The sequence below is a fragment of the Leucoraja erinacea genome, unplaced genomic scaffold (assembly GCF_028641065.1).
Source record: "Leucoraja erinacea ecotype New England unplaced genomic scaffold, Leri_hhj_1 Leri_465S, whole genome shotgun sequence".
In the NCBI taxonomy this organism is placed as follows: Eukaryota; Metazoa; Chordata; class Chondrichthyes; order Rajiformes; family Rajidae; genus Leucoraja; species Leucoraja erinaceus.
The window spans coordinates 87,056-112,364 of NW_026576366.1; the positions used below are offsets into that span (position 1 = coordinate 87,056).

The 25,309-nt window shown below is 45.6% G+C and overlaps 1 protein-coding gene and 1 pseudogene across 1 annotated transcript; one reads left to right on the top strand and one right to left on the bottom strand.

The window, feature by feature from the left end:
- The first annotated feature begins 4,507 nt into the window (after positions 1 to 4,507).
- LOC129693902 (CD59 glycoprotein-like) lies at positions 4,508 to 25,143 on the top strand. Its single transcript, XM_055630636.1, has 4 exons — positions 4,508 to 4,745; positions 17,935 to 18,189; positions 23,800 to 23,907; positions 24,579 to 25,143. Exons 2-4 carry the CDS (start codon positions 18,138 to 18,140, stop codon positions 24,764 to 24,766), a joined length of 348 nt encoding a protein of 115 aa, XP_055486611.1. The 5' UTR covers positions 4,508 to 4,745; positions 17,935 to 18,137; the 3' UTR covers positions 24,767 to 25,143.
- On the bottom strand, positions 10,243 to 10,350 carry LOC129693906 (U2 spliceosomal RNA; annotated as a pseudogene).
- Positions 25,144 to 25,309: the final 166 nt, after the last annotated feature.

The following is a 25,309-nucleotide window of genomic DNA, read 5'->3' on the forward strand; positions in this document are numbered from 1 at the left end:
CAGAAGGCTTTTGACAAGGTCCCACATAAGAGATTAGTATACAAACTTAAAGTACATGGTATTGGGGGTTCAGTATTGATGTGGATAGAGAACTGGTTGGCAGACAGGAAGCAAAGAGTAGGAGTGAACGGGTCCTTTTCACAATGGCAGGCAGTGACTAGTGGGGTACCGCAAGGCTCAGTGCTGGGACCCCAGCTGTTTACAATATATATTAATGATTTGGACGAGGGAATTGAATGCAACATCTCCAAGTTTGTGGATGACACGAAGCTGGGGGGCAGTGTTAGCTGTGAGGAGGTTGCTAGGAGGCTGCAAGGTGACTTGGATAGGCTGGGTGAGTGGGCAAATGTTTGGCAGATGCAGTATAATGTGGATAAATGTGAGGTTATCCATTTTGGTGGCAAAAACAGGAAAGTAGATTATTATCTGAATGATGGCCGATTAGGAAAGGGGGAGATGCAACAAGACCTGGGTGTCATGGTACACCAGTCATTAAAAGTAGGCATGCAGGTGCAGCAGGCAGTGAAGAAGGTGAATGGTATGTTAGCATTCATAGCAAAAGGATTTGAGTATAGGAGCAGGGAGGTTCTACTGCAGTTGTACAGGGTCTTGGTGAGACTACACCTGGAGGATTGCGTACAATTTTGGTCTCCTAATCTGAGGAAATACATTCTTGCCATAGAGAGAGTACAGAGAAGGTTCACCAGACTGATTCCTGGGATGTCAGGACTTTCATATGAAGAAAGACTGGATAGACTCGGTTTGTACTCGCTGGAATTTAGAAGATTGAGGGGGGATCTTATAGAAACTTACAAAATTCTTAAGGGGTTGGACAGGCTAGATGCAGAAAGATTGTTCCCGATGTTGGGGAAGTCCAGAACAAGGGGTCATAGTTTAAGGATAAGGGGGAAATCTTTTAGGACCGAGATGAGGAAAACATTTTTCACACAGAGAGTGGTGAATCTCTGGAATTCTCTGCCGCAGAAGGTAGTTGAGGCCAGTTCATTGGCTATTTTTAAGAGGGAGTTAGATGTGGCCCTTGTGGCTAAAGGGATCAGGGGGCATGGAGAGAAGGCAGGAACAGGATACTGAGTTGGATGATCAGCCATGATCATATTGAATGGCGGTGCAGGTTCGAAGGGCCGATTGGCCTACTCCTGCACCTATTTTCTATGTTTCTATGCTGCCTCACCCGCTGAGTTTCTCCAGCATTTTTGTCTCCCTTTGATTTTTCCAGCATTTCCATTCTTTCTTAAACGAGGCAATAATAGGGACCGCTGTTAAAAGTTGCTGAGGGTCTGTCTCCAACTCTGGTCTATAGGCTTTTCCTCGCAGCAGTTTGCTACGGAGCCAAAATGAAGAGATGGGCAAGGAAGTGCAATGGGCGGCAGAGTTTCTGCCTTATGCCCCTGTCCCACTTAGGAAACCTGAACGAAAACCTCTGGAGACTTTGCGCCACACCAAAGGTTTCCGTGCGGTTCCTGGAGGTTGCAGGTGGTTGCCGGAGGTTGCAGGTAGTGGAAGCAGGTAGGGAGACTGGCAAAAACCTCCAGGAACCGCACGGAAACCTTGGGTTGGGCACAAAGTCTCCAGAGGTTTCCGTTCAGGTTTCCTAAGTGGGACAGCGGCGTTAACGCACCGGGGACTTGTGGTCAGGATGGAACCCGGGTCTCTGGCGCCACGAGGCATCAACTCTACCGATGCGCCACCGTGCCGGGGAATTATACAGTGTAGTAATAATAACGTGAGACACTTTATAGAATTGCTTTCCAGAATTTGATAGAGGCTTTGACAGATTCTTCATTAGACTCGACTCCGGAGCTTGGAGGCTCCAGCTGCAGCCGCAGGTCCGGTGGACTGTCAGGACATCGGGAGCTCGTGGGTCCGGGTGGAGAGACCGCTTTTCCGCAACTTCTCCGGCCCGCGTCGCGGGGCTGGAATGACACGGAGCGGGGCCGTACATCGCCCGACGCGGCTTCATGGCCGTAGGACATTCCAGCGCCCGCCGGGGGCTCCAACTGTGTGACATTTAGACCGGGAGCGGGGCCGTACATCGCCCAGCGCGGCCTAAAATGGCCGTGGGACTTACCATCGCCCGCCTGGGGTTTCGACATCGGGAGAGAAATGGAGAACAGGGGGGAGAAAAGACTTTGCTTTCCATCACAGTGGGTTCACTGTGATGGATGTTTGTGTGAATTAAATTGTGTGTATGTCTGTAGGAAATTGCCTCTGTATGGCTGTGGAAACGGAATTCCGTTCAAGCCTCACTGAGGTTCAAATGACATGTAATAAATATTCTAATTCTAGTACAAATGTCAGGGGTTATGGGGAGAATGTGGTTGAGAGGGAAAGATAGATCGGCCGTGATTGAAGGGACGGAGTAGACTTGATGGGCCGAATGGCTTCATCCTGCTCCTGGAACTTATGAGAGAAAGGAATACACTCACATTTTATTTTGAAAATCAGTACTTTATTGAGATGCGGCAACAGATGGACAGAGTAATGGTACAAGCTCCAAGTTATATGATTATTATTATTATTAATATCCAAATTATTAAAATATTGCAAGTATCAAGCATGGTGTATTAGACAATAGGTGCAGGAGGAGCCCATTTGGCCCTTTGAGCCAGCGTCGCCTTTCAATGTGATCATGGCTGATCATCCCCAATCAGTACCCCCCTTCTCCCCTGACTCCACTATCTTTAGGAGCCCTATCTAGCTCTCTCTTGAAAGTATTAGCTTTCCCTTTGTCAACTTGAAGGAGGTTGTCCATGTGCTGCCATCATAACATGCTTGTCTAGCCTCCTGAGATAAACACAGTGTTATAAAGTCATGCAGTAGGTGATAGGAGCAGAACTAGGCCATTCGGCCCATCAAGTCTACTCCGCCATTCAATCATGGCTGATCTATCTCTCCATTCTCCTGCCTTCTCCACATAACCCCTGACACCCGCCCTAATCAAGAATCTATCTCTGCGGTAAAAATATCAATTCACTTGGCCTCCACAGCCTTGTATTGGAGTTACTGAAGCTGTATATATATGTAACCTGCTCCAAAACATCATTCAAATCAATAACAAACTAAATAGTAAATTGGAAGATTGAGGAATTACAGAACCCATAGAACTAACCACCATCGATGAACTCATCCTGAACCTGGATGAGGGTTACTGATTTTGGAATGAAAAGGATTTGCACATCTGTTAGATTAAGTTGCTCATCACTTGGAAATCAAGTGTTAAGACTCATTATCCCTGATCTTCACACAAAAAGCATCCAGAAGATTGCACTGTACATTATTATTATGCATTTGCTTCACATAAATATTGCAAACCAGACAGAGACCAGAGCAGGGAACAGCAGAAGAGATAATTTAACTTGGTCACTCGCGTTGCAGAGGTCAGTATCACAACAGTTGATAGAGAATGTTACACCTGCAATAGTTTGCTGGATATTACAAGCAGCAGGGGGAACACATCCAGCTTCGTAAATCGATTCACTTCCTGGAAAAACAGAATGGATAGTTAAATAATTTCTGTGTTTATTGTTCACCAGACCAAGTGGGGCCCAATGGGTCTCATCCCCTCTACGCGCGGTTGTGGTGTCATACACACACTAATCACCCCCCACACACACACTAACCAACCACCCCCCCCCCCCCCCCCACACACACACACACTAACAACCCCTATTGATATTATATTAATATTATTCATTCACTACTCCTTCCCCTGCCCTATCCACTCACGTATAGCCCCCAACTCGCAGACAGGAGCTAGAAGGAGAGGGGGGCAGGGAGAGAGGGACACAGAAGCACAGAGAGGGACACGGAGGCACAGAGAGGGAGGGTGAGAGGGGGGGGCAGAGAGGGAGCATGAGGGGGCAGAGAGGGAGGGAGGGGGGCAAAGAGGGGGTGGGCAGAGAGAGAGGGGGGGGAGCAGAGAGGAAGGGAGGGGGGGCCAGAGAGAGAGAGGAGGGGGGGGGGCAGAGAGGAAGGGAGGGGAGCAGAGAGAGAGGGAGGGGGTAGAGCTTGAGGGGTGGGGGCGAGGCGTGTCGTCAGAGGGGAGGGTTGGTTCCTCAACCTCGCTCCCGGCTGCAGGCTGATAATAAGAAGTAATAGGAATCTGTCTCTCTAAACTAGAGATAGTCATCTCAAATTGGTTCATATTTACCAGCCTCTGCAACCCCAGGAGCATGTTCATTCCAGATTACTCACCTTCTGTCCCCTCTGTCCAGCTTCTGGGTTCACCGTTCGCAGGAGTTCCCACGGTAAACGCAAGAGTTAATACGGATATCGCACTGGCCACTACGTCCCTATAATGTTGCAATGTTCAACCACAAGTGTACAAGTCACTCTTGGAGAAATTCAAGCTTGCTTGAATTTTCTCCCGAGTCAACAAGCTACACGATTACCTGCCGTTAGCGCCACGGTGGTCCATGAATGCCATACGGTTATCGTACGAGGTTGCCACGATGTTCAACTCTGGTTACCTCTTGCGTCAAGTCGCCCCGTGAGAAAGGTCTATTAGAGTGCTGGCGTAACTCGGCGAGTCGGGCAGCATCTCTGGAGAACACGGACTGGTGACGTTTCCAGTTGGGATCCTTCTACAGATTTCAGGGAATTTGAAGACTTCTGTTTGAAATTTTTCCAGTTCTCTCTCTTGCCCTCGAAGCTCAGCTGTTCAAATCCAAAGATGAATTACCTTGTGATCCTGGTAGCTGGTCTCATTCTCAGTGCCTCTCCGGGTAAGGAAATACAACTGTTTAAGAAGGAACTGCAGCTGCTGGAAAATCGAAGGTAGACAAAAACGCTGGGGAAACTCAGCGGGTGCAGCAGCATCTATGGAGCGAAGGAAGTAGGCAACATTTCGGGCCGAAACCTTTGGTCTGAAGAAGGGTTTTGGCCCGAAACGTTGCCTGTTTCCTTCGCTCTATAGATGCTGCTGCACTCGCTGAGTTTCTCCAGCATTTTTGTGTACCAAGGAAATATAACTGTTGTTGTCCTCAAGTTTAACTGTGGAAAGGCATTTTAGATTCTCAAGAGGGATTGAAATTCTTGGTTAAACATTTAGCTGTGTGTTCGTTCACATGTAGAAAGTTTGTTACTGAATATGGAGATAGTTATTGTCAAGTCCAGAGTGTTTTATTGTTATATGTCCCAGATAGAAGGAATGGTGACGTTTCAGGTCGAGACCCTTCTTCCTTCTCTCCAGAGATGCTGCCTGTCCCGCTGAGTTACTCCAGCATGTTATGTCTATCTTCAGTGTAAACCAGCATCTGCAGTTCCTTGCCACACACATACACACACACACTCGCACACACACTCGCACACACACACACACACGTACACACACGCACACACACACACACGCGCGCACACACACACGCACACACACACGCACACACACACACGTGTTTGGAAATGTAAATTGGAAAGAGCCATGGTTTTCAAGGGAAATTGGACACTTGGTTCGGAAAAAGAGATTTACAATAATTATAGGCAGCATGGAGTAAATGAGGTGCTTGAGGAGTATAAGGAATGTAAAAAGAATCTCAAGAAAGAAATTAGAAAAGCTATAAGAAGATATGAGGTTGCTTTGGCAAGTAAGGTGAAAGTAAATCCAAAGGGTTTCTACAGCTATATTAATAGCAAAAGGATAACGAGGGATAAAATTGGTCCATTAGAGAGACAGAGTGGACAGCTATCTTCAGAGCCAAAAGAGATGGGGGAGATATTGAACAATTTATTTTCCTCGGTATTCACCAAGGAGAAGGATATTGAATTATGTGAGGTAAGGGAAACTAGTAGAGTAGCTATGGATACTATGAGGTTCAAAGAAAAAGAAGTACTGACACTTTTGAAAAATATAAAAGTGGATAAATCTCCAGTTCCTGACAGGATATTCCCTAGGACATTGAGGGAAGTTAGTGTAGAAATAGCAGGGGCTATGACAGAAATATTTCAAACGTCATTGGAAACGGGAAAAGTGCCCGAGGATTGGTGTATTGCGCATGTTGTTCCATTGTTTAAAAAGGGTTCTAAGAGTAAACCTAGCAATTATAGACCTGTTAGTTTGACTTCGGTGGTGGGCAAATTAATGGAAAAGATACTTAGAGATAATATATGTAAGCATCTGGATAAACAGGGTCTGATTAGGAACAGTCAACATGGATTTGTGCCTGGAAGGTCATGTTTGACTAATCTTCTTGAATTTTTTGAAGAGGTTACTAGGGAAATTGATGAGGATAAAGCAGTGGATGTTGTCTATATGGACTTTAGTAAGGCCTTTGACAAGGTTCTTCGTGGAAGGTTGGTTAAGAAGGTTCAATTGTTGGGTATTAATGGTGGAGTAGCAAGATGGATTCAACAGTGGCTGAATGGGAGACGCCAGAGAGTAATGGTGGATGGCTGTTTGTCAGGTTGGAGGCAGGTGACTAGTGGGGTGCCTCAGGGATCTGTGTTGGGTCCTTTGTTGTTTGTCATGTACATCAATGATCTGGATGAAGGTTAGGTAAATTGGATTAGTAAGTATGCAGATGATACCAAGATAGGTGGTGTTGTGGATAATGAAGAGGATTTCCAAAGTCTACAGAGAGATAGTAAGATTAAACGAGAACTTACCAGTTTGAAGTTTGATCTGTATTTTATGAGGAGTTACGATGAGGGATTTCGTGAAGAACCCCGCTTCCACGCATGCGTGTCATACTTCAAAGCAGCGGTGTGAGGTCACAGGAACCTATAATGATCTAACATAGTAAGATTATCAAAGAGATACCAGTTTTTGATATGATCATACGAGGGTGGGAGCGGAGGGCACGAAATCCCTCATCGTAACTCCTCATAAAATACAGATCAAACTTCAAACTGGTAAGTTCTCGTTTAATCTTACTATTTTACTTCGGAGTCACGTGAGTGACTTCGTGAAGATTTCAAAGCTCTGTGACCTCATGCCGTGGAACGAGTCCATGCTTCACAACTGCCTTGGGTATTGGGAGAGAGCATCATTAGTAGTTTTAAAACACAATTATACAAAGAGTTGTGTGGTATAACGAAAAAATATAACACTTTTTAAAATTTTGAGAATCATAACCCTGTAACCTATCGGGCAAATTATTTTGTTGAACCTAAAATGTTTTCTTAATACAATGATGGCTCCAAATAAACTGGTTTATTATACAACCTGTGGAAAAACCCTTTTTTTTTTTTTTTTTTTTTTTTTTTTTTAAAATGACCCTCCTGCCATTCTGGGGATTTGGTCTGTGGGTACCTGTACAATATTGCTGCGGATGTTGCTGCAGTCCTGGTGGAATGAGAGTTGGAACATCAGTGTCTATTCCTGCCATTTTGAGCCACCTTGACATAGTTTGAGTCGTGACCCTATCATGCAGTTTCTTGTAAGAGATAAACAACTCCATACTCTGACCTCGAATGTTCTGAGTATATGCTATGTATTGTTAGATGTGTCTTGTTATACACAGTCGTTTGCCATATGGGTGTACCATAAAATCAAACCCTAGACCCGAGGAACCCGATCTGTTTTCTTTTATTAAATCCTGTATGACAACACCAGTTTCTCGGTGAGATGATCAGGGAGTCCAGGCTCTGTTTGCTTAATGGCTGGACTTGTTGTGCGGTAAATAACACCATGAGCATAACCATCTTCCTGGTCTGTTACTGAGGTGACAACGCTGTTATGAGCTACAAGCTCCTCAGCATGTTGAGAAAACGACACCCACGTCCCAGATTTCGGAGTACCTGGTTTGCTTACCAGGGGTGCGCTCCCACCGCGTGCCGTTCCGATCCTTGTGATAGGTAATTGGAGAGTGCACTTGTGGCACTATTAATGGCACTGTAGCTCCATCGATTATCCTAATGGAGGCTTGTTAAAATCCCAATACGGCCAGAATGTTTTTGGCCGAGATTGTTGTCCAAGCAGTATATGCCCCATTTCTTGATGTGTCCAAGGTACTGCTTCCGTGTTGACAGTCTTAGTGCAAATGAGATGAGATTCATCGTCCTTCTGACAGTATAGTGGGTCTGTTAGACTCTACAAATCAATAAATCCATAGTGTTATGGCATGGAGTCTCCAGTCACTGGATAAATCAACAATTTTTTGGCAATGTTCATAGGGAACATGGTTCTAACACCATCCCCTGTAAGACTGAAAACCATGATTGAGAAGGTCAGTCGGGTACTCTGAAAATTCCAGATGCCGAGTGTGGTTGAATTTACCCTAGTACCCCATTGATGGGTCCGAACGGGGGAAAACCTCACCCTATGGCTTATTTACATAACAATGCCAAGCTGGTTTACGAATTTTAGTACATAATATTGGGGCTAATGATTGCCCCTTTTGTAAGCTCTATATTGCCAAAGTTCCTCTATTGAGTCAATGCCTGCCATATAGAAACCCGCAACTGACACCAAGTCTTTATCAATAATAAGAGCATCCATCTTAAAATGAATATCTAGAACAAATGTGTTTAGGGTTAAATCAATGATAATCCTGCAACCCTACTCTATTTTATTTTAATAAATATGTTCAATCCAATCTTTCGTGTACAAATCTTGTAGCACCATGTGGGTTTTAGATTGTTTGGTTTATGTAAGGACAAAATGCCCTTCTGGTGTATGATGTACTGTGGTTATTGGGATGAGAAAAACCCTATCAGATAACCCTGAATACTGCTGAGATTATATGAATCTGTAGTGATTATATACCATACATAACTGTAGTGTTGCAACCTCCCCTACCCTCGTAGGTCCCTATTTTAACAGAAGAAAATAAGGTTCTGGTTTAATATTTCTTGTTCGGGGTTGTGTGGGAGGTTTAGGCTTCCGCATCTTCCAGGGTGGCCGCCCTGGCCATACCCTAAAACGGATCCTGCAGGTTATATTGATTTCTGACACTGCTACTGGTATGAGCCACATTTTTTATGGCCTTGCCTGTGGCTGGTATCATGCTCCAAAATAGGCCCTTGTGCTGGCCTTAATGAGCCCCAGTGTCTTGGCTTAGTCCACACACGGTTCTTTGTTTGCAAATGGTAGCATTTTTGGGGTCCTAGTGCTGGCTGAATGGCCGCCTTCCACTTGTAGTTCAGGTCATATTGCATATTATTAAACAGATCTAGTGCGTCTTGATGGTCTTTGGTTACCTACGTTTAGTCCAGGGTGCGGGTGTATGCTATGATGCCTTCCGTCAATCCCTTGAAGGTTCTCTGGATCTTGAGGTCCTGGTTCCTGATGTTCGTCCATATGTTGCCAAATGCATTGGTTTACACTGGGCACCCGTAATGCCTCACCGTTGCCAGGTGGCAGATGTCTGGCCAGTGTTTGTAAATTTTTTCCCTTGTTGGCGTATGTGGCCAGACATATAGTAATACTATTGCCATCCTGGATCCAAGTCTACCCATGTTTGACTTGGCTAAAGTAATCAGCCACCATGTCCAGCAGAGTCCCTGCTGTGTTAGGATCATGGGACGCTGTATTACCAGGCTCTGGCCCATCAGGGTCCTGCCTACTCTTTTTTATAGAGTTAGAGATCTCTAGGGTCCCGCACGGGGTACCCCTGTGGGGCTTAACTGCTGCCCACTTGTCTTTTGTTCTGCGGACCCCTCTTGCAAGTCAACCCAGAACTGACCCACAGTGCTCCCCTCTGATGGGGTAGAAGCATTGTGCAGCCCTCAAAGAGGTACTGCTGTGGTTTTATCATGTTGGAGCAAGGCTCCATACACCGCTTCTTCCCGCTCCAGCCCTCTCGGGCGCTGGTTGCCGGTGGTTTTATGCAAAGTCGGACCCTTCTGAGTCCACTACCTTGTTTAATTTGTGTCTAGCCTACCGCTCGGTCACATGGATCTGGCCGGTGCGGGGCCGACATCGGGCACAGCTGATCCCACTACGGTTGATCCAAGTGCCGCTGGCTGCTGCTGGCTGCCCGCTGTTCCATGGTCCTCCTTCTCCAGTTTTGTCCTTCCTTCCATGGAGTGGATATGGCCGGTGTGGAGGATAACTGGCACAGCTGCTTCCATCTATTCCTTTAACCTGGCTTCAACGCTCTCAGCACTCCTGGCTGCTCCTTTATCTTAGACCCCTGGGACCGACCCCCGTACTGACGGTACTGGTCCCTTGCGGTCGTTGCAGCCGGTCAACCCCACTCTAATGCCCTCAATTCTGGACACTCCTACTTATATGGTCCTTAGCTAAGGGACATATAAGACATTAAAACTGATGATAACAGCTACTATAGTTTTTATTTAATATATATGGTCCGTAGATAAGGGGTGTATCAGATATTAAACTGATAAGAACAGATACTACACTTGATCTTAGCCAAAAAGCCGAGAAGCAATTATTGTAACTAAAACCCCGATGGGACTGACCCTGGTACTCACATACTGGTCCCTTGTAGTAGATTGCAGCCAGTCAACTGCAAAGTCCTTTGCTGTCGAGAAATGAACTTTCTCACCATGCTGGAGCGAAGTTGGGCACAGGTGTTTTTCCCTCTCCGGGAATCGATGTGCCCATGCTGCTCCTGCCGTTGCCAGCTCCTCACGAAGTGCCAGCTGCCACTGCTGCTGCCTGTGCTGCTGCCGCTGTCTGTACTCCTGCAGCTGTTAGTGCTGCTGCAGCTGCCGGTGCTCCTGCAGCTGCCGGCTGCCGCTGCCGCTGCCGCTGCCGCTGCCGCTGCCGCTCCTCCGTGGTTCTCCCGCCGGCCTTACATGGACCTGGTCCATGTCTGCACCTAGAAGGTAAGTTGAAGGAAACGCAGGGTCTCTTACCTGCTGTTCCCGACTTTCCTTCTCCCGCTGGTGACCGTCGTTCCCTGTGTCGGGTTCGAGCCGCTTGGACCGACCCCGGTGTTCACGGGCCTGGTCCTTCGCGGCAGTTCCGCAGCCGGTAACCCCGGCTGTACCTATGGATCCCCTGGACCCTGGGCCTTACCTTTTGAAGACGGTTTTCAGCCCGAACGTCCCGTTCCGACTCCATCAGTGCCGCTGCACTCGCTGAGTGTTCCGAGCCCCTCGCTGGTCCGAGCTGTCTGTCCCGCAGCCTCTGCGCTGGCTGCTACCGACTGCTCCCAAGCCAGTCTCGTTTGAGACTGGCATAGGGACCTTTTTTACTTTGCTTCCCGCCCGGCCGAGAGGTGAATTTTGCCGGTGCGGGAGCAAAGTCGGGCTCAGGTTGTTCCCCTCCAGGGAAACTCGTGCTGTTGCTGCTGCTGGCTGCTCGCCCTCCACGGGTCTCCCCGCCGGCTTTCCGCAGCCACCTAAAAGTAAGTAGTAAAAAAGGAACGCAGAGTCTCTTACCTGCTGTTCCCGACTTTCAAATTCTCCCGCTTGGGGAACGCCGTTCCCCCCTGTATGACTCGTTGCAATGCGTGTAGCGATATGACACGCATGCGTGGAAGCGGGGTTCTTCACGAAGTCACTCACGTGACTCCGAAGTAAAATTTAGGCCATTTGGAAGAATGGGCTGAAAGATGGCAGATGGAGTTTAATGCTGATAAGTGTGAGGTGCTACATCTTGGCAGGACAAATCAAAAAAGGAAGTACATGGTAAATGGTAGCAAATTGAGGAATGCAGTTGAACAGAGGGATCTGGGTATAACCGTGCATAGTTCCCTGAAGGTGGAATCTCATATAGATAGGGTGGTAAAGAAAGCTTTTGGTATGCTAGCCTTTATAAATCAGAGCATTGAGTATAGAAGTTGGGATGTAATGTTAAAATTGTACAAGGCATTGGTGAGAGTGGTAGCTGTGTGGAATGAGCTTCCAGTGGAAGTGGTGGAGGCAGGTTCGATATTATCATTTAAAAATAAATTGGATAGGTATATGGATGAGAAGGGAATGGAGGGTTATGGTCTGAGTGCAGGCAGATGGGACTAGGGGAAAATAATTGTTCGGCATAGACTTGTAGGGCCGAGATGGTCTGTTTCCGTGCTGTAATTGTTATATGGTTAAATGGTTATATTTGTTCTTATCCCACCTCTCTCCTCCACTTCTCCCCTCCTCCCTCACCCCTCCTCCCTCTCCCCTCCCCTTTCCACACCCCCCTCTCCCCTCCGCATCCGCCCCTCCCCCTCTCCATCCCCCCTCTCTCCCCTCCTCCCTCTCCCCCTCCTCTCCCCTCCCTCCTTCCCTTTCCCCATTCCATCTCCACCCATCTCTCCCTTTTGTCCATCCCCTCCCTCCCCACCTCCCTCTCCCTCCTCTCCAAGGTCCAGTCCCGTCTATTTACTCAGCGGGACTGGCAGCATGCATCTCTGCAGAGAAGGGTTAGGTGACATTTTGGGTCGAGTCCATTCTGCAGACTGAGAGTCAGGTGAAAGGGAAAGGAGAGAAATAGACGTTGATGTAGAGAGATATAAAACAAACAAGTGGGACCCCGTTCCCCCAATGCAATATTCCACCACTCACCCATAGCCCCCAACTGTGCAGGTGTGACTCTCCCTCCTCTTCGCCCTCTCTCTTCACTCCCTCCCTCCCTCCCCTTTTCCCTATCCTCAGTCACTCCCTCCATTACTTACAAAACCACAATTTGTCCTATGATCAGCTCCAACATGGCCATATGTGGACCTATCTATATTCTGTACATCTCTGTTGTTGTGTCACTTCCCTATTCTCGTATCAGTTCCGCAATTAATTCCGCAATTTAGCTACGCCATGTTTCAACACTTAGCTCCTGGTCACGTACGCATTAACCCTTGATCCTCCCTCCAAAAAATGAGATCCCATTGTGATGTCATTGTGGGGTGGAACACTGTTGAGGGGCAGTCAGGTTTTTTCAAGTGTTTTTTTTGTTTTAATCATGAATAACTTGCAAATTATGGCATCAATCTGAACAAAATGTATTTTTTTGTATATCATAGGACAATGGTGAGTAAGGCGGTGTAAAAATTCTAGCGCTATCATGTACCGTTTACAAGACTGGCACACAAATATAGAAACAAGATGAGAGATTTAGTAATATAATAATAGACCAAGTGGGACCCGTTGGGTCCCTGTCAGATGGGAGGCCTGGTCCTCCCACACAACCCATTCCCCCAACGCAATATTCCACCACTCATCCATTGCCTCCAACTGCACAGGGGCTGCTTATCTCGCCTTATTCACCCTCCCTCATTTACAACTTTTTAAAAGTGCAATTGCACTTGCTAGCTGGCTGAGCTCATGGTACTGTGACTTTAAAAAAATGTAATTGCTCTTAAAAAAATGTTAGCTGCCAGGAATAATTAAAAAAGGGATTGCACTATTGTAGATGGCAATTACACATGCTAGTGCTGGCAGGACTGAGTGTCCCGGGATTTCAACATTGCAGCTGGTAGGGTTACATTCCCATTGTGAATTCATAGCTGCAGAAAGAAAAAATTGTATTTTTGAAATAAAGAAATGTGAAATAACTGGTGAAATATGACATCAATCTGAATGAAACTTAATAAAAAACACACCACAGGACAATTGTGAGTAAGGTGGTCCAAAAATTGTAGCACTATCGTGTACCATTTTAGTGTGATTTGAAGGTCTCACTCACACGCAGACATCCAAACAAACAAGACGAGAGTTTTAGTAATACACGGATTGAAGATAGATTAATGAAAGATATGCAAAAAAGTAAAAATGATAGAGCAAACAGGCCATTGTTAGCTGTGGGCGAGGTGAGAATGAGTTACAAACAATGAGACTCGAGAAGATGACTTTTAAACCGCTACAACCAGTTGGGATTTGGGAGGGTCTCGACCAAAACATCACCTGTACCTCTTCTCCAGAGCGGCTGCCTGACCCTTTACTCCAGCACTTTGTATGTTTTTGCCCAAACCATGTGAAAATCGCCTGCCTGCCTGCCTGCCTGCCTGCCTGCCCTCCCTCCCTCCCTTCCTTCCTTCCTTCCTTCCTTCCTCCTTCCTTCCTTCCTTCCTTCCTTCCTTCCTTCCTTCCTTCCTTCCTTCCTTCCTTCCTGTTTTTTTCCTCCAAAAAAGACAAAACAACAAAAAAAGAAAAACAAAGCAAAAAGAATATTGATAAACATAACAATGATATCAATCAATCAATCAATCAACCTTTATTGTCTTCTTGCAAAGCAACAGTTGTACAGTGCAAAATGACAAGACGTTTGTTTCCCAGGGAATACCGGAGCATCGCACATAAATCTTAAACATTTCACATATAATAACAGTAAAAACAATCCCTGATGAAACAGTTAAAAGCAGGTAAAACAGCAACATTAAAATACTGCAAAACCCCACCTAAACTAAAGAAAAAAAGCCCAAAGCAAAACAGAATCTGAGCTGCGAATTTCAACAATTTGTCTGTTTGTCGTCATGTCTGTTCTACCCTATAGGTGCCTATCTCACCAGGGACTAACTCTACTGTCCCTCCTTCGCCTTCCATTATTTATTATGTAAAAGAATATGTGTGTTATGATTGTGTTTATAATTTGTTTGGTTGTTTTGTTGTTTGTCTTTTGCACAAAAGTCCGCGAGCATTGCCACTTTCATTTCACTGCACATCTCGTATGTGTATGTGACAAATAAACTTGACTTGACTTGACTAGACTAGAGGTGAAATAGTTTTTATAACGTTTAGAGAGGGAGCAATTTATGTTGTGTGAAAGTGTTGAATACATTTTCCCCAAATCTCAAATTTAACCAAGGGTTCAACAATGTCCAAACCACGCGAATAATATTTTTCTGCTTTCAGTTTCAATTCCGATTTCCAATTAGTTTTTCGTGAAACAGACTATATCTCTGCGAGGTGGTCTACCACAACTGAAGGCTGTTTCACAACACGAATAACCTGTTAAAAACTGCCGGGAGCAATCAGTAGTCATCAGTAACTGGGTCTTTTCATTGCCTCTGTAAGACCATCCCATAGTCAAAATCACAAGAGATTTTCAATAAAGGCTCAGAGTGCTGGCGTAACTCGGCGAGTGGGGCAGCATCTCTGGAGAACAATCTGGTGAAGTTTCCAGTTGGGATCCTTCTACAGATTTCAGGGAATCTGAAGAAACATAGAAACATAGAAATTAGGTGCAGGAGTGGGCCATTCGGCCCTTCGAGCCTGCACCACCATTCAATATGATCATGGCTGATCATCCAACTCAGTATCCCGTACCTGCCTTCTCTCCATACCCCCTGATCTCCTTAGCCACAAGGGCCACATCTAACTCCCTCTTAAATATAGCCAATGAACTGGCCTCAACTACCCTCTGTGGCAGAGAGTTCCAGAGATTCACCACTCTCTGTGTGAAAAAAGTTCTTCTCATCTCGGTTTTAAAGGATTTCCCCCTTATCCATAAGCTGTGACCCCTTGTCCTGGACTTCCCTAACATCGGGAACAATCTTCCTGCATCTAGCCTGTCCAACCCCTTAAGAATTTTGTAAGTTTCTATAAGATCCCCTCTCAATCTCCTAAATTCTAGAGAGTATAAACCAAGTCTATCCAGTCTTTCTTCATAAGACAGTCCTGACATCCCAGGAATCAGTCTGGTGAACCGTCTCTGCACTCCCTCTATGGCAATAATGTCCTTCCTCAGATTTGGAGACCAAAACTGTACGCAATACTCCAGGTGTGGTCTCACCAAGACCCTGTACAACTGCAGTAGAACCTCCCTGCTCCTATACTCAAATCCTTTTGCAATGAAAGCTAACATACCATTCGCTTTCTTTACTGCCTGCTGCACCTGCATGCCTACCTTCAATGACTGGTGTACCATGACACCCAGGTCTCGCTGCATCTCCCACTTTCCCAATCGGTCACCATTTAGATAATAGTCTGCTTTCCCGTTTTTGCCACCAAAATAGATAACCTCACATTTATCAACATTATACTGCATCTGCCAAACATTTGTCCACTCACCCAGCCTATCCAAGTCACCTTGCAGTCTCCTAGCATCCTCCTCACAGCTAACACTGCCCCCCAGCTTAGTGTCATCCGCAAACTTGGAGATATTGCCTTCAATTCCCTCATCCAGATCATTAATATATATTGTAAATAGCTGGGGTCCCAGCACTGAGCCTTGCGGTACCCCACTAGTCACTTCCTGCCATTGTGAAAAGGACCCGTTTACTCCTACTCTTTGCTTCCTGTTTGCCAGCCAGTTCTCTATCCACATCAATACTGAACCCCCAATGCCTTGTGCTTTAAGTTTGTATACTAATCTTTTATGTGGGACCTTGTCGAAAGCCTTCTGGAAGTCCAGATACACCACATCCACTGGTTCTCCCCTATCCACGCTACTAGTTACATCCTCGAAAAATTCTATAAGATTCGTCAGACATGATTTACCTTTCGTAAATCCATGCTGACTTTGTCCAATGATTTCACCACTTTCCAAATGTGCTGCTATCCCATCTTTAATAACTGACTCTAGCAGTTTCCCCACTACCGATGTTAGACTAACTGGTCTGTAATTCCCCATTTTCTCTCTCCCTCCCTTCTTAAAAAGTGGGGTTACGTTTGCTACCCGCCAATCTAAAGAGTTTTGAAAGATTATTACTAATGCATCCACTAGTGCTGGAGCTACTTCCTTAAGTACTCTGGGATGCAGCCTATCTGGCCCTGGGGATTTATCGGCCTTTAATCCATTCGATTTACCCAACACCACTTCCCGGCTAACCTGGATTTCACTCAATTCCTCCAACTCCTTCGACCCGCGGTCCCCTGCTATTTCCGGCAAATTATTTATGTCTTACTTAGCGAAGACGGAACCAAAGTAGTTATTCAATTGGTCCGCCATATCCTTGTTCCCCATGATCAACTCACCTGTTTCTGACTGCAAGGGACCTACATTTGTTTTAACTAATCTCTTTCTTTTCACATATCTATAAAAACTTTTGCAGTCAGTTTTTATGTTCCCTGCCAGTTTTCTTTCATAATCTATTTTCCCTTTCCTAATTAAGCTCTTTGTCCTCCTCTGCTGGTCTTTGAATTTCTCCCAGTCCTTCGGTATGCTGCTTTTTCAGGCTAATTTGTACGCATCATCCTTCGCTTTGATACTATCCCTGATTTCCCTTGTTATCCACGGATGTACTACCTTCCCTGATTTATTCTTTTGCCAAACTGGGATGAACAATTTTTGTAGTTCATCCATGCAGTCTTTAAATGTCTTCCATTGCATATCCACCGTCAACCCTTTTAGAATTAATTGCCAGTCAATCTTGGCCAATTCACGTCTCATACCCTCAAAGTTACCTTTCTTTAAGTTCAGAACCATTGTTTCTGAATTAACAATGTCACTCTCCATCCTAATGAAGAACTCAACCATATTATGGTCACTCTTGCCCAAGGGGGCACGTACAACAAGATTGCTAACTAACCCTTCCTCATTACTCAATACCCAGTCTAAAATAGCCTGCTCTCTCGTTGGTTCCTCTACATGTTGATTTAGATAACTATCCCGCATACATTCCAAGAAATCCTCTTCCTCAGCACCCCTGCCAATTTGATTCACCCAATCGATGTGTAGATTGAAGTCACCCATTATAACTGTTTTGCCTTTGTCGCAAGCATTTCTAATTTCCTGTTTGATACCATCTCCAACTTCACTACTACTGTTAGGTGGCCTGTACACAACACCCACCAGCGTTTTCTGCCCCTTAGAAGACTTCTGTTTGCTCCAGCACTTTGTGTCTTTTTGCTCAAACCACCTGAATAATATTTTTACTGCTTTCAGTTTCAATTCCGATTTCCAATTTGGTTTTTCGTGAAACAGACCACATTTTTTTCGAGGCAGCCTCCCTTGACTGAAGACTGTTACACAACACATTTGCAAACTGCCAGGAGCAATCAATACTCCTCAGTTATTGGGTCTTTTGCTTGCCTCCTCCCCCTACCTCTGTAACACCATCCCATAGTCAAAATCACAAGGGATTTTCAATAAATGCTGCTGCACCCGCTGAGTTTCTCCAGCATTTTTGTGTACCTTCGATCTTCCAGCATCTGCAGTTCCTTCTTGAACACTTCAATAAAGCTCAGAGTGCTGGCGTAACTCGGCGAGTCGGGCAGCATCTCTGGAGAACAATCTGGTGACGTTTCCAGTTGGGATCCTTCTACAGATTTCAGGGAATTTGAAGACTTCTGTTTGAAATATTTTCCTGTTCTCTCTCTTGCCCTCGAAGCTCAGCTGTTCAAATCCAAAGATGAATTACCTTGTGATCCTGGTAGCTGGTCTCATTCTCAGTGCCTCTCCGGGTAAGGAAATACAACTGTTTAAGAAGGAACTGCAGATGCTGGAAAATCGAAGGTAGACAAAAACGCTGGGGAAACTCAGCGGGTGCAGCAGCATCTATGGAGCGAAGGAAGTAGGCAACATTTCGGGCCGAAACCTTTGGTCTGAAGAAGGGTTTCGGCCAGAAACGTTGCCTGTTTCCTTCGCTCCATAGATGCTGCGGCACCCGCTGAGTTTCTCCAGCATTTTTGTGTACCAAGGAAATATAACTATTTTGTTGTCCTCTAGTTTAACTGTGGAAAGGCATTTTAGATTCTCAAGTGGGATTGAAATTCTTGGTTAAACATTTAGCTGTGTGTTCGTTCACATGTAGAGAGTTTGTTACTGAATATGGAGTTAGTTATTGTCAAGTCCAGAGTGTTTTATTGTTATATGTCCCAGATAGAAGGAATGGTGACGTTTCAGGTCGAGACCCTTCTTCCTTCTCTCCAGAGATGCTGCCTGTCCCGCTGAGTTACTCCAGCATGTTATGTCTATCTTCAATGTAAACCAGCATCTGCAGTTCCTTGCCACACACACACACACACACACACACACACACACACTCGCACACACACACACACACACGTAAACACACGCACACATACACACGCGCACACACACATGCACACACACGCACACACACACGTGTGTGTGTGTGTACATGTGTGTGAATATGTGTGTGAGTGAATATGTGTGTGTGTGTGTGTGAATATGTGTGTGTGCATATGTGCGGGTGTATATGTATGTGTATGTGTGTGTGTGTGTGTGTATGTGCATATGTGTGTGAGTGCATGTGAATATATATGTGTGTGTGAAATAATATAGTATTTCGTAGTTCAGAGCTTATTTATTATGTTTAATAGCGTGATGGCTGTCAGGAAGAAACTGTTCCTCAATGTAGATGTTACAGTTTTCAGTTTACAAAAGTCGGACGTGACTCCAGAAGTCGGGCATCAGTCAGTCCACAAGCTGTGAGAATCAGTCGGTCTAAAGGCCATGAGTTAATCCCAAGGCAGTGAGTGAGTCCACAGGTCATGAGTAAATCGCTCACTGCCCCCCTCCGCCACTGACATCCCCCACCTCAAGATGCTGCCCTCCACCTGGCTATAGGATGCACCCAGTACTGAAGCCGCCCACATCCCCTGCATGAGCCCCCCCCCCCCATTCTCATCAGCTCACGAGAACCCCCGCCTGAAGCTGTGCCCCTCCCTTGGCTGCACCATGCTTACCACCACCCACCCCACCCTGACAAACCCCACCTCAAAAAAATGTTTTGCACAAAATCTTCAGTGTTCATTAACAACTGAAATTGTCTTTAGGCTGCTTTTTCAACATCATGTCAGGAAATGTTAGAGGTCAAGGTGATGTGGCTATTGCTGTAGTATCCTCTAGTTCAGTGGTTCTCAACCTTTTTTCAGTGATGTACCCCCTGTGAAATATGTTTTCAGCCAAGTACCCCCTAACCAGCGCAAAGCGTTTTTGGTTCTAAAAAAAAAGACTTAAAACAGAGCACTGTGCCATCAGTGTCTGATTTATTAAACTTTGGAACTGATAAACACATACAAAATTCAAACATTTGAAAAAAAACTATTCCGAACATTTTAAATGTTAATAATCCATGACTAAATTTATTGCAAATATTTCTCATCACTAAAATGTAGTGATTCAAACTAATGTAGTGAAAACAGTGACCATATAACCATTTAAAACTATAAAATGAACCATTTAAAACTCCATAAATGTGCAAAACACTGCTCATTTGTAGTGGTCTCTCTTGAACGATTTGGAAATAAAAAGATATAACTTAAAAAAAAGAAAGAAATAATTAACTTAATTATAAATAAAGATTTGTGCACATAAAAATAATTATCAACATAAAGTGTCCTCTTTTGGGATCATAGTAAACATCTGTGCTCAAAAAGAAATCATTAGCTTAATTTTATATAAAAGCAGAAATTGCTAAAAATAAAAAATAAAAATATTTATCATCGGTTTGCTAGATATGAACTGTTTTGGGAGAGAAAAATGCTCACGGCAGACTAAACGTGTGAAACAGAAATTGGTCAGATATTGAGCTTTACACAGTAAGAAATCATGTGAAATCATCACTGACTTTAATTTTAAATGAATGTACCTGTATGTTATACTGTTTAGTTTGGAGAAACAACCAGATAGTTACTGAGTTCGCACCGACCAGCGATTTTTGTTACAGATTTGACCATGTTATTTGGCGGCCAATCAATCGCTGTCTCTAACGGGGTTGCATCCAATCACCAACCAGCTTGCCTTAAAATACCCGTCCAATCAACAAATAGGTCTCCTCACGTCCAATCAGCCGCTGTCTCCAAGGGCATTGTGTCCAATCACATAATGCAGTTTAATGGTAATTAGCAGCTACGGTAAAGGTTGGAAGCCGCGGAGCTACTGACAGTCAAACGGGAGGGAGCAGGAGAGATTCACACAGTGTACAATCCATAGCACCTAGTGTACAATTTCATAATATATACTAAATAACTGGGCTGACACACCTTGGCTGGGAACCTGGGGTTCACCAAAATTGTTCCCAATTGGACCCCGCACATCCTAAGGCCGACCCTGTATAGGGTGATTTCACCAAAGTTCAAATGAGCGTAGATCCCCCCTCACGTGACCGAAAATTTTAACTGGAGGACATATGTCAGATCGGTACATGTAAGTGAATGGGGAAACACGCACTTTCCCACCCGTTAAAAACATGGAAAACGGCCGATTTTTGAGCTGAAATTTTCTGTGCTAGTCGGCGCGTTTGCTCACTGAATTTCATCAAAAGTAAGTTAATAATGCCTTACTTCTGATGAAATTCAGCGAGCAAACGCGATAATTCCCGATATTTTGGATCTTAAAATCTCCTCGGCAAATGTCGGCTGTTCACTTCCGCTGTTTTCCACCTTCAGTTCCCTCTTGTAATTACCTTACTTTCTATCTTTTTTTTGCCTGAAAATTTAGGTCGCTGTGCTTCACGGTCACCCCGACTAGCACAGAAAATTTCAGCTCAAAAATCGGCCGTTTTCCATGTTTTTAACGGGTGTGAAAGTGCGTGTTTCCCCATTCACTTACATGTACCGATCTGACATATGTCCTCCAGTTAAAATTTTCGGTCACGTGAGGGGGGGATCTACGCTCATTTGACATTTGGTGAAATCACCCTATATGTAGCCCTATATTTTAAAATCTCACGTACCCCCTGGAGTGCCTTCACGTACCCCAGGGGTACGCGTACCCCAGGGGTACGCGTACCCCCATTTGAGAACCACTGGGCTAGTTTAACTGTGGAAAGGCATTTTAGATTCTCAAGTAGGATTGGAATTCTTGGTTAAACATTTAGCTGTGTGTTCGTTTACACGTAGAGAGTTTGTTACTGAATATGGAGTTAGTTATTGTCAATTCCAGAGTGTTTTATTGTTATACTAGACCAAGTGCAGACCCGTTGGGTCTGTTCCGCCAACGTGCGGTTGTGTGGGGGGGGGGGGGGGGGGGGGAGGCGGCATGCAGCATCACACACTAACTACCCCCTCCCTCCCGCACTCACACTAATGGAGGGGAGAGAGAGAGAGAGAGAAGTAAGGGGGGAGGAGAGAGAGGGGGGGGGGGGGGGGGGAGAGAGTGCTGAGGGGGGTGAGATGAGGGGTGGGGGAGAGGGTGGGGAGCAGGGACGGGGTAGGGATGTGTGGAGGGGAGAGGGATTTACGGGAGGGATGGTGGGAGAGGAGGGGGGATTGGAGGAGAGAGGGGGGATGAGGAGGGGGGGGGAAGAGGAGAGGGGGAAGAGGGAGGAGAGGGGGGAGAGAGGAGAGGGTGGGGAGAGGTGGAGAAGGAGGGGAGGGGGAGAGGAGGGGGAGGGAGAGGAGAGGGGGGGGGGAGAGGAGGGAGGAGGAGGGGGCGGGGGGTGAGGAGAGAGGGGGGAGAGGAGAGGGAGGGGGGGGGGTGAGGAGATGGGGGGGGGGGGGGGGAATGCCTTTTTACTTCAACCCAAACCCAAACAACCATTTGCAGGCAGTGCTTTTTTACCTCTAACCATATTTTCATTTTCAAACCAAATTAAGGGTACTCACAGTGCTGTAGACATTTGTCAGTGTCATTCAAAGCTCTGATTGAGGCACACCACTTGCAGAGACTGATTGAGGCACACCACTTGCAGAGACTGATTGAGGCACAACCCTTCCTGGTTTTATTGTCCCTCCCCCTCCCTCCAGCGGGGGCGGCAGAGAGAATGGGGAATGTTGTAAAAACATTAATATCTCTGTCAATTTTCATCGACGGGAAAAATCCTCGGCACACATGCGGCGGAGGGGGGCTCTGAGTGAGGTGGCCAAAAGTGACGGCCGTAGGTGGCGGCATACTCTTGGAAACCGCAGCACAGAAAGCCAAAACTGGTCAAGAACAGAGTTTTAGTAATATAGATGTCCCAGATAGAAGGAATGGTGACATTTCAGGTCGAGACCCTTCTTTCTTCTCTCCAGAGATGCTGCCTGGCCCGCTGAGTTACTCCAGCATGTTATGCCTATCTTCAGTGTAAACCAGCATCTGCAGTTCCTTGCCACACACACACACATACACACACACATACACACACACACACACACACATACACACACACATACACACGCACACACACACACATACACACACACACGAAGCAAACAATAATAGTGCAAAAGCCAAAACTATACATGTATAGCTAGTTTAGATACTACTTTGGCAGTGTGTAGGATAGTGCAAAGATTATAGAGGAGCGAGATGGACCACTCCTCCGAAATCCAATGGGCTGACGTGGCAGCGGGACAGGCAGCATTTCTGGAGAGAAGGAATAGTTGACGTTTCGGCTCCAGAACCAGGGGCCACAGTTTCCAGAACCTGGGGCCACAGTTTAAGAATAAGGGATAAGCCATTTAGAACGGAGACGAGGAAACACTTTTTCTCACACAGAGTTGTGAGTCTGTGGAATTCTCTGCCTCAGAGGGCAGTGGAGGCCGGTTCTCTGGATACTTTCAAGAGAGAGCTAGATAGGGCTCTTAAAGATAGCATAGTCAGGGGATATGGGGAGAAGGCAGGAACGGGGTACTGATTGTGGATGATCAGCCATGACCACATTGAATGGCTCGAAGGGCCGAATGGCCTACTCCTGCACCTTTTGTCTATTGTCTATTGAGGCCCTTCTTCACACTGAGGGTCAGGGGAAAGGGAAACAAGAGGGATAGACGGTGATATCGAGAGATATTCAACAAATGAATGATAGGTATGGAAGAAGGAAAAGATGATACAGGAAACAGGCCATTGTTAGCTGTGGCGCGGTGAGAATGAGTTACAAACAATGAGACTCGACAAGATGACTTTTAAACCAATACAACCAGCTGAAATTTGGGAGGGTCTCGACCAAAACATCACCTGTACCTCGTCTCCAGAGCGGCTGCCTGACCCGCTGAGTTACTCCAGCATTTTGTGTCGGTATTGTTCTATGTTTATTGAAAATAGTTGCTCGTTTTCAGAGCAGCGGCAGAACGAGCTGCAGGTGTCTCTCACACAACCTCCTCTGTTTTATTCTCAATGTACAGGTAACTCTTTGCGGTGTTACTCCTGCTTAGGATCAACTCAAAGATGCGTGAGTGATACTGCTAACTGCTCTGCCGGGGAGCGATGCTACCTTGTGGTTGTAGAGGCTGGTAAGTACGAATGAATTTGAGATGCACACCTCTATTTAGAGATATAGCTTGTTCCATGCACCCACCACCCTTTGTGTGAAAAGGTTACCCCTCAGATTCCTATTAAATCTTTTCCCCTTCACCTTAAACCTATGTCCTCTGGTCCTCGATTCCCCAACTCTGGTCAAGAGACTGAGCATCTACCCAATCTATTCCTCTCATGATTTTGTACACCTCTATAAGATCTCCCCTCATCCTCCTGTGCTCCAAGGAATAGAGACCCAGCCTACTCAACCTCTCCCTATAGCTCACACCCTCTAGTCCTGGCAACATCCTCGTAAAGATGTTAAGACTGTACGATTGTGTGAATAAATAGCTGATTTACTCATAGAAATTTGAAAACTCAGTGGCATTCACACACAGGGTGGTGGGTGTATGGAACAAGCTGCCAGAGGAGGTAGTTGAGGCAGGGACTATCGCAATGTTTAAGAAACAGTTAGACAGGTACTTGGATCAGACAGGTTTGGGGGATATGGACCAAGCGCAGGCAGGTGGGACTAGTGTAGCTGGGACATGTTGGCCGGTGTGGGCATGTTGGGCTGAAGGGCCTGTATCCACGCTGTAAAACTCTAAAATGATACATGAACTATGAACAAAGTAATTATTTAACTGACCATTCTGTTTTTTTCCAGCTGGTGTAAAGGCTTACGGCGCTGGATGTGGTCACCCTGCTGACTGTAATGTCCGGCCAAATATCCCAGGAGCCTCAGTCTCTGTCAGCTGTTGTAATACTGACCTCTGCAATGCGAGTGACCAAGTTAAATTATCTCTTCTGCTGTTCCCTGCTCTGGTCTCTGTCTGGTTTGCAATATTTATGTGAAGCAAATGCATAATAATAATGTACAGTGCAATCTTCTGGGTGCTTTTTGTCTGAAGATCAGGGATAATGAGTCTTAACACTTGATTTCCATGTGATGAGCAACTTAATCTAACAGATGTGCAAATCCTTTTCATTCCAAAATCAGTAACCCTCATCCAGGTTCAGGATGAGTTCATCGATGGTGGTTAGTTCTATGGGTTCTGTAATTCCTCAATCTTCCAATTTACTATTTAGTTTGTTATTGATTTGAATGATGTTTTGGAGCAGGTTACATATATATATACAGCTTCAGTAACTCCAACACAAGGCTGTGGAGGCCAAGGGAATTGATATTTTTACCGCAGAGATAGATAGATTCTTTGATTAGGGCGGGTGTCAGGGGTTTATGTGGAGAAGGCAGGAGAATGGGGTTAGGAGGGAGAGATAGATCAGCCGTGATTGAATGGCGGAGTAGACTTGATGGGCCGAATGGCCTAGTTCTGCTCCTATCACCTACTGCATGACCCTATATAGCACTGTGTGTTCACCTCAGGAGGCTAGACA

Excerpts from the sequence above, each read along its gene's own strand:
- LOC129693902 (XM_055630636.1), top strand. The coding sequence starts at position 18,138 with ATGAATTACCTTGTGATCCTGGTAGCTGGTCTCATTCTCAGTGCCTCT. Across the intron at positions 18,190-23,799 it reads CATTCTCAGTGCCTCTCCGG|GTAACTCTTTGCGGTGTTAC; the intron begins GTAAGGAAATAC and ends CTCAATGTACAG. Across the intron at positions 23,908-24,578 it reads CCTTGTGGTTGTAGAGGCTG|CTGGTGTAAAGGCTTACGGC; the intron begins GTAAGTACGAAT and ends GTTTTTTTCCAG.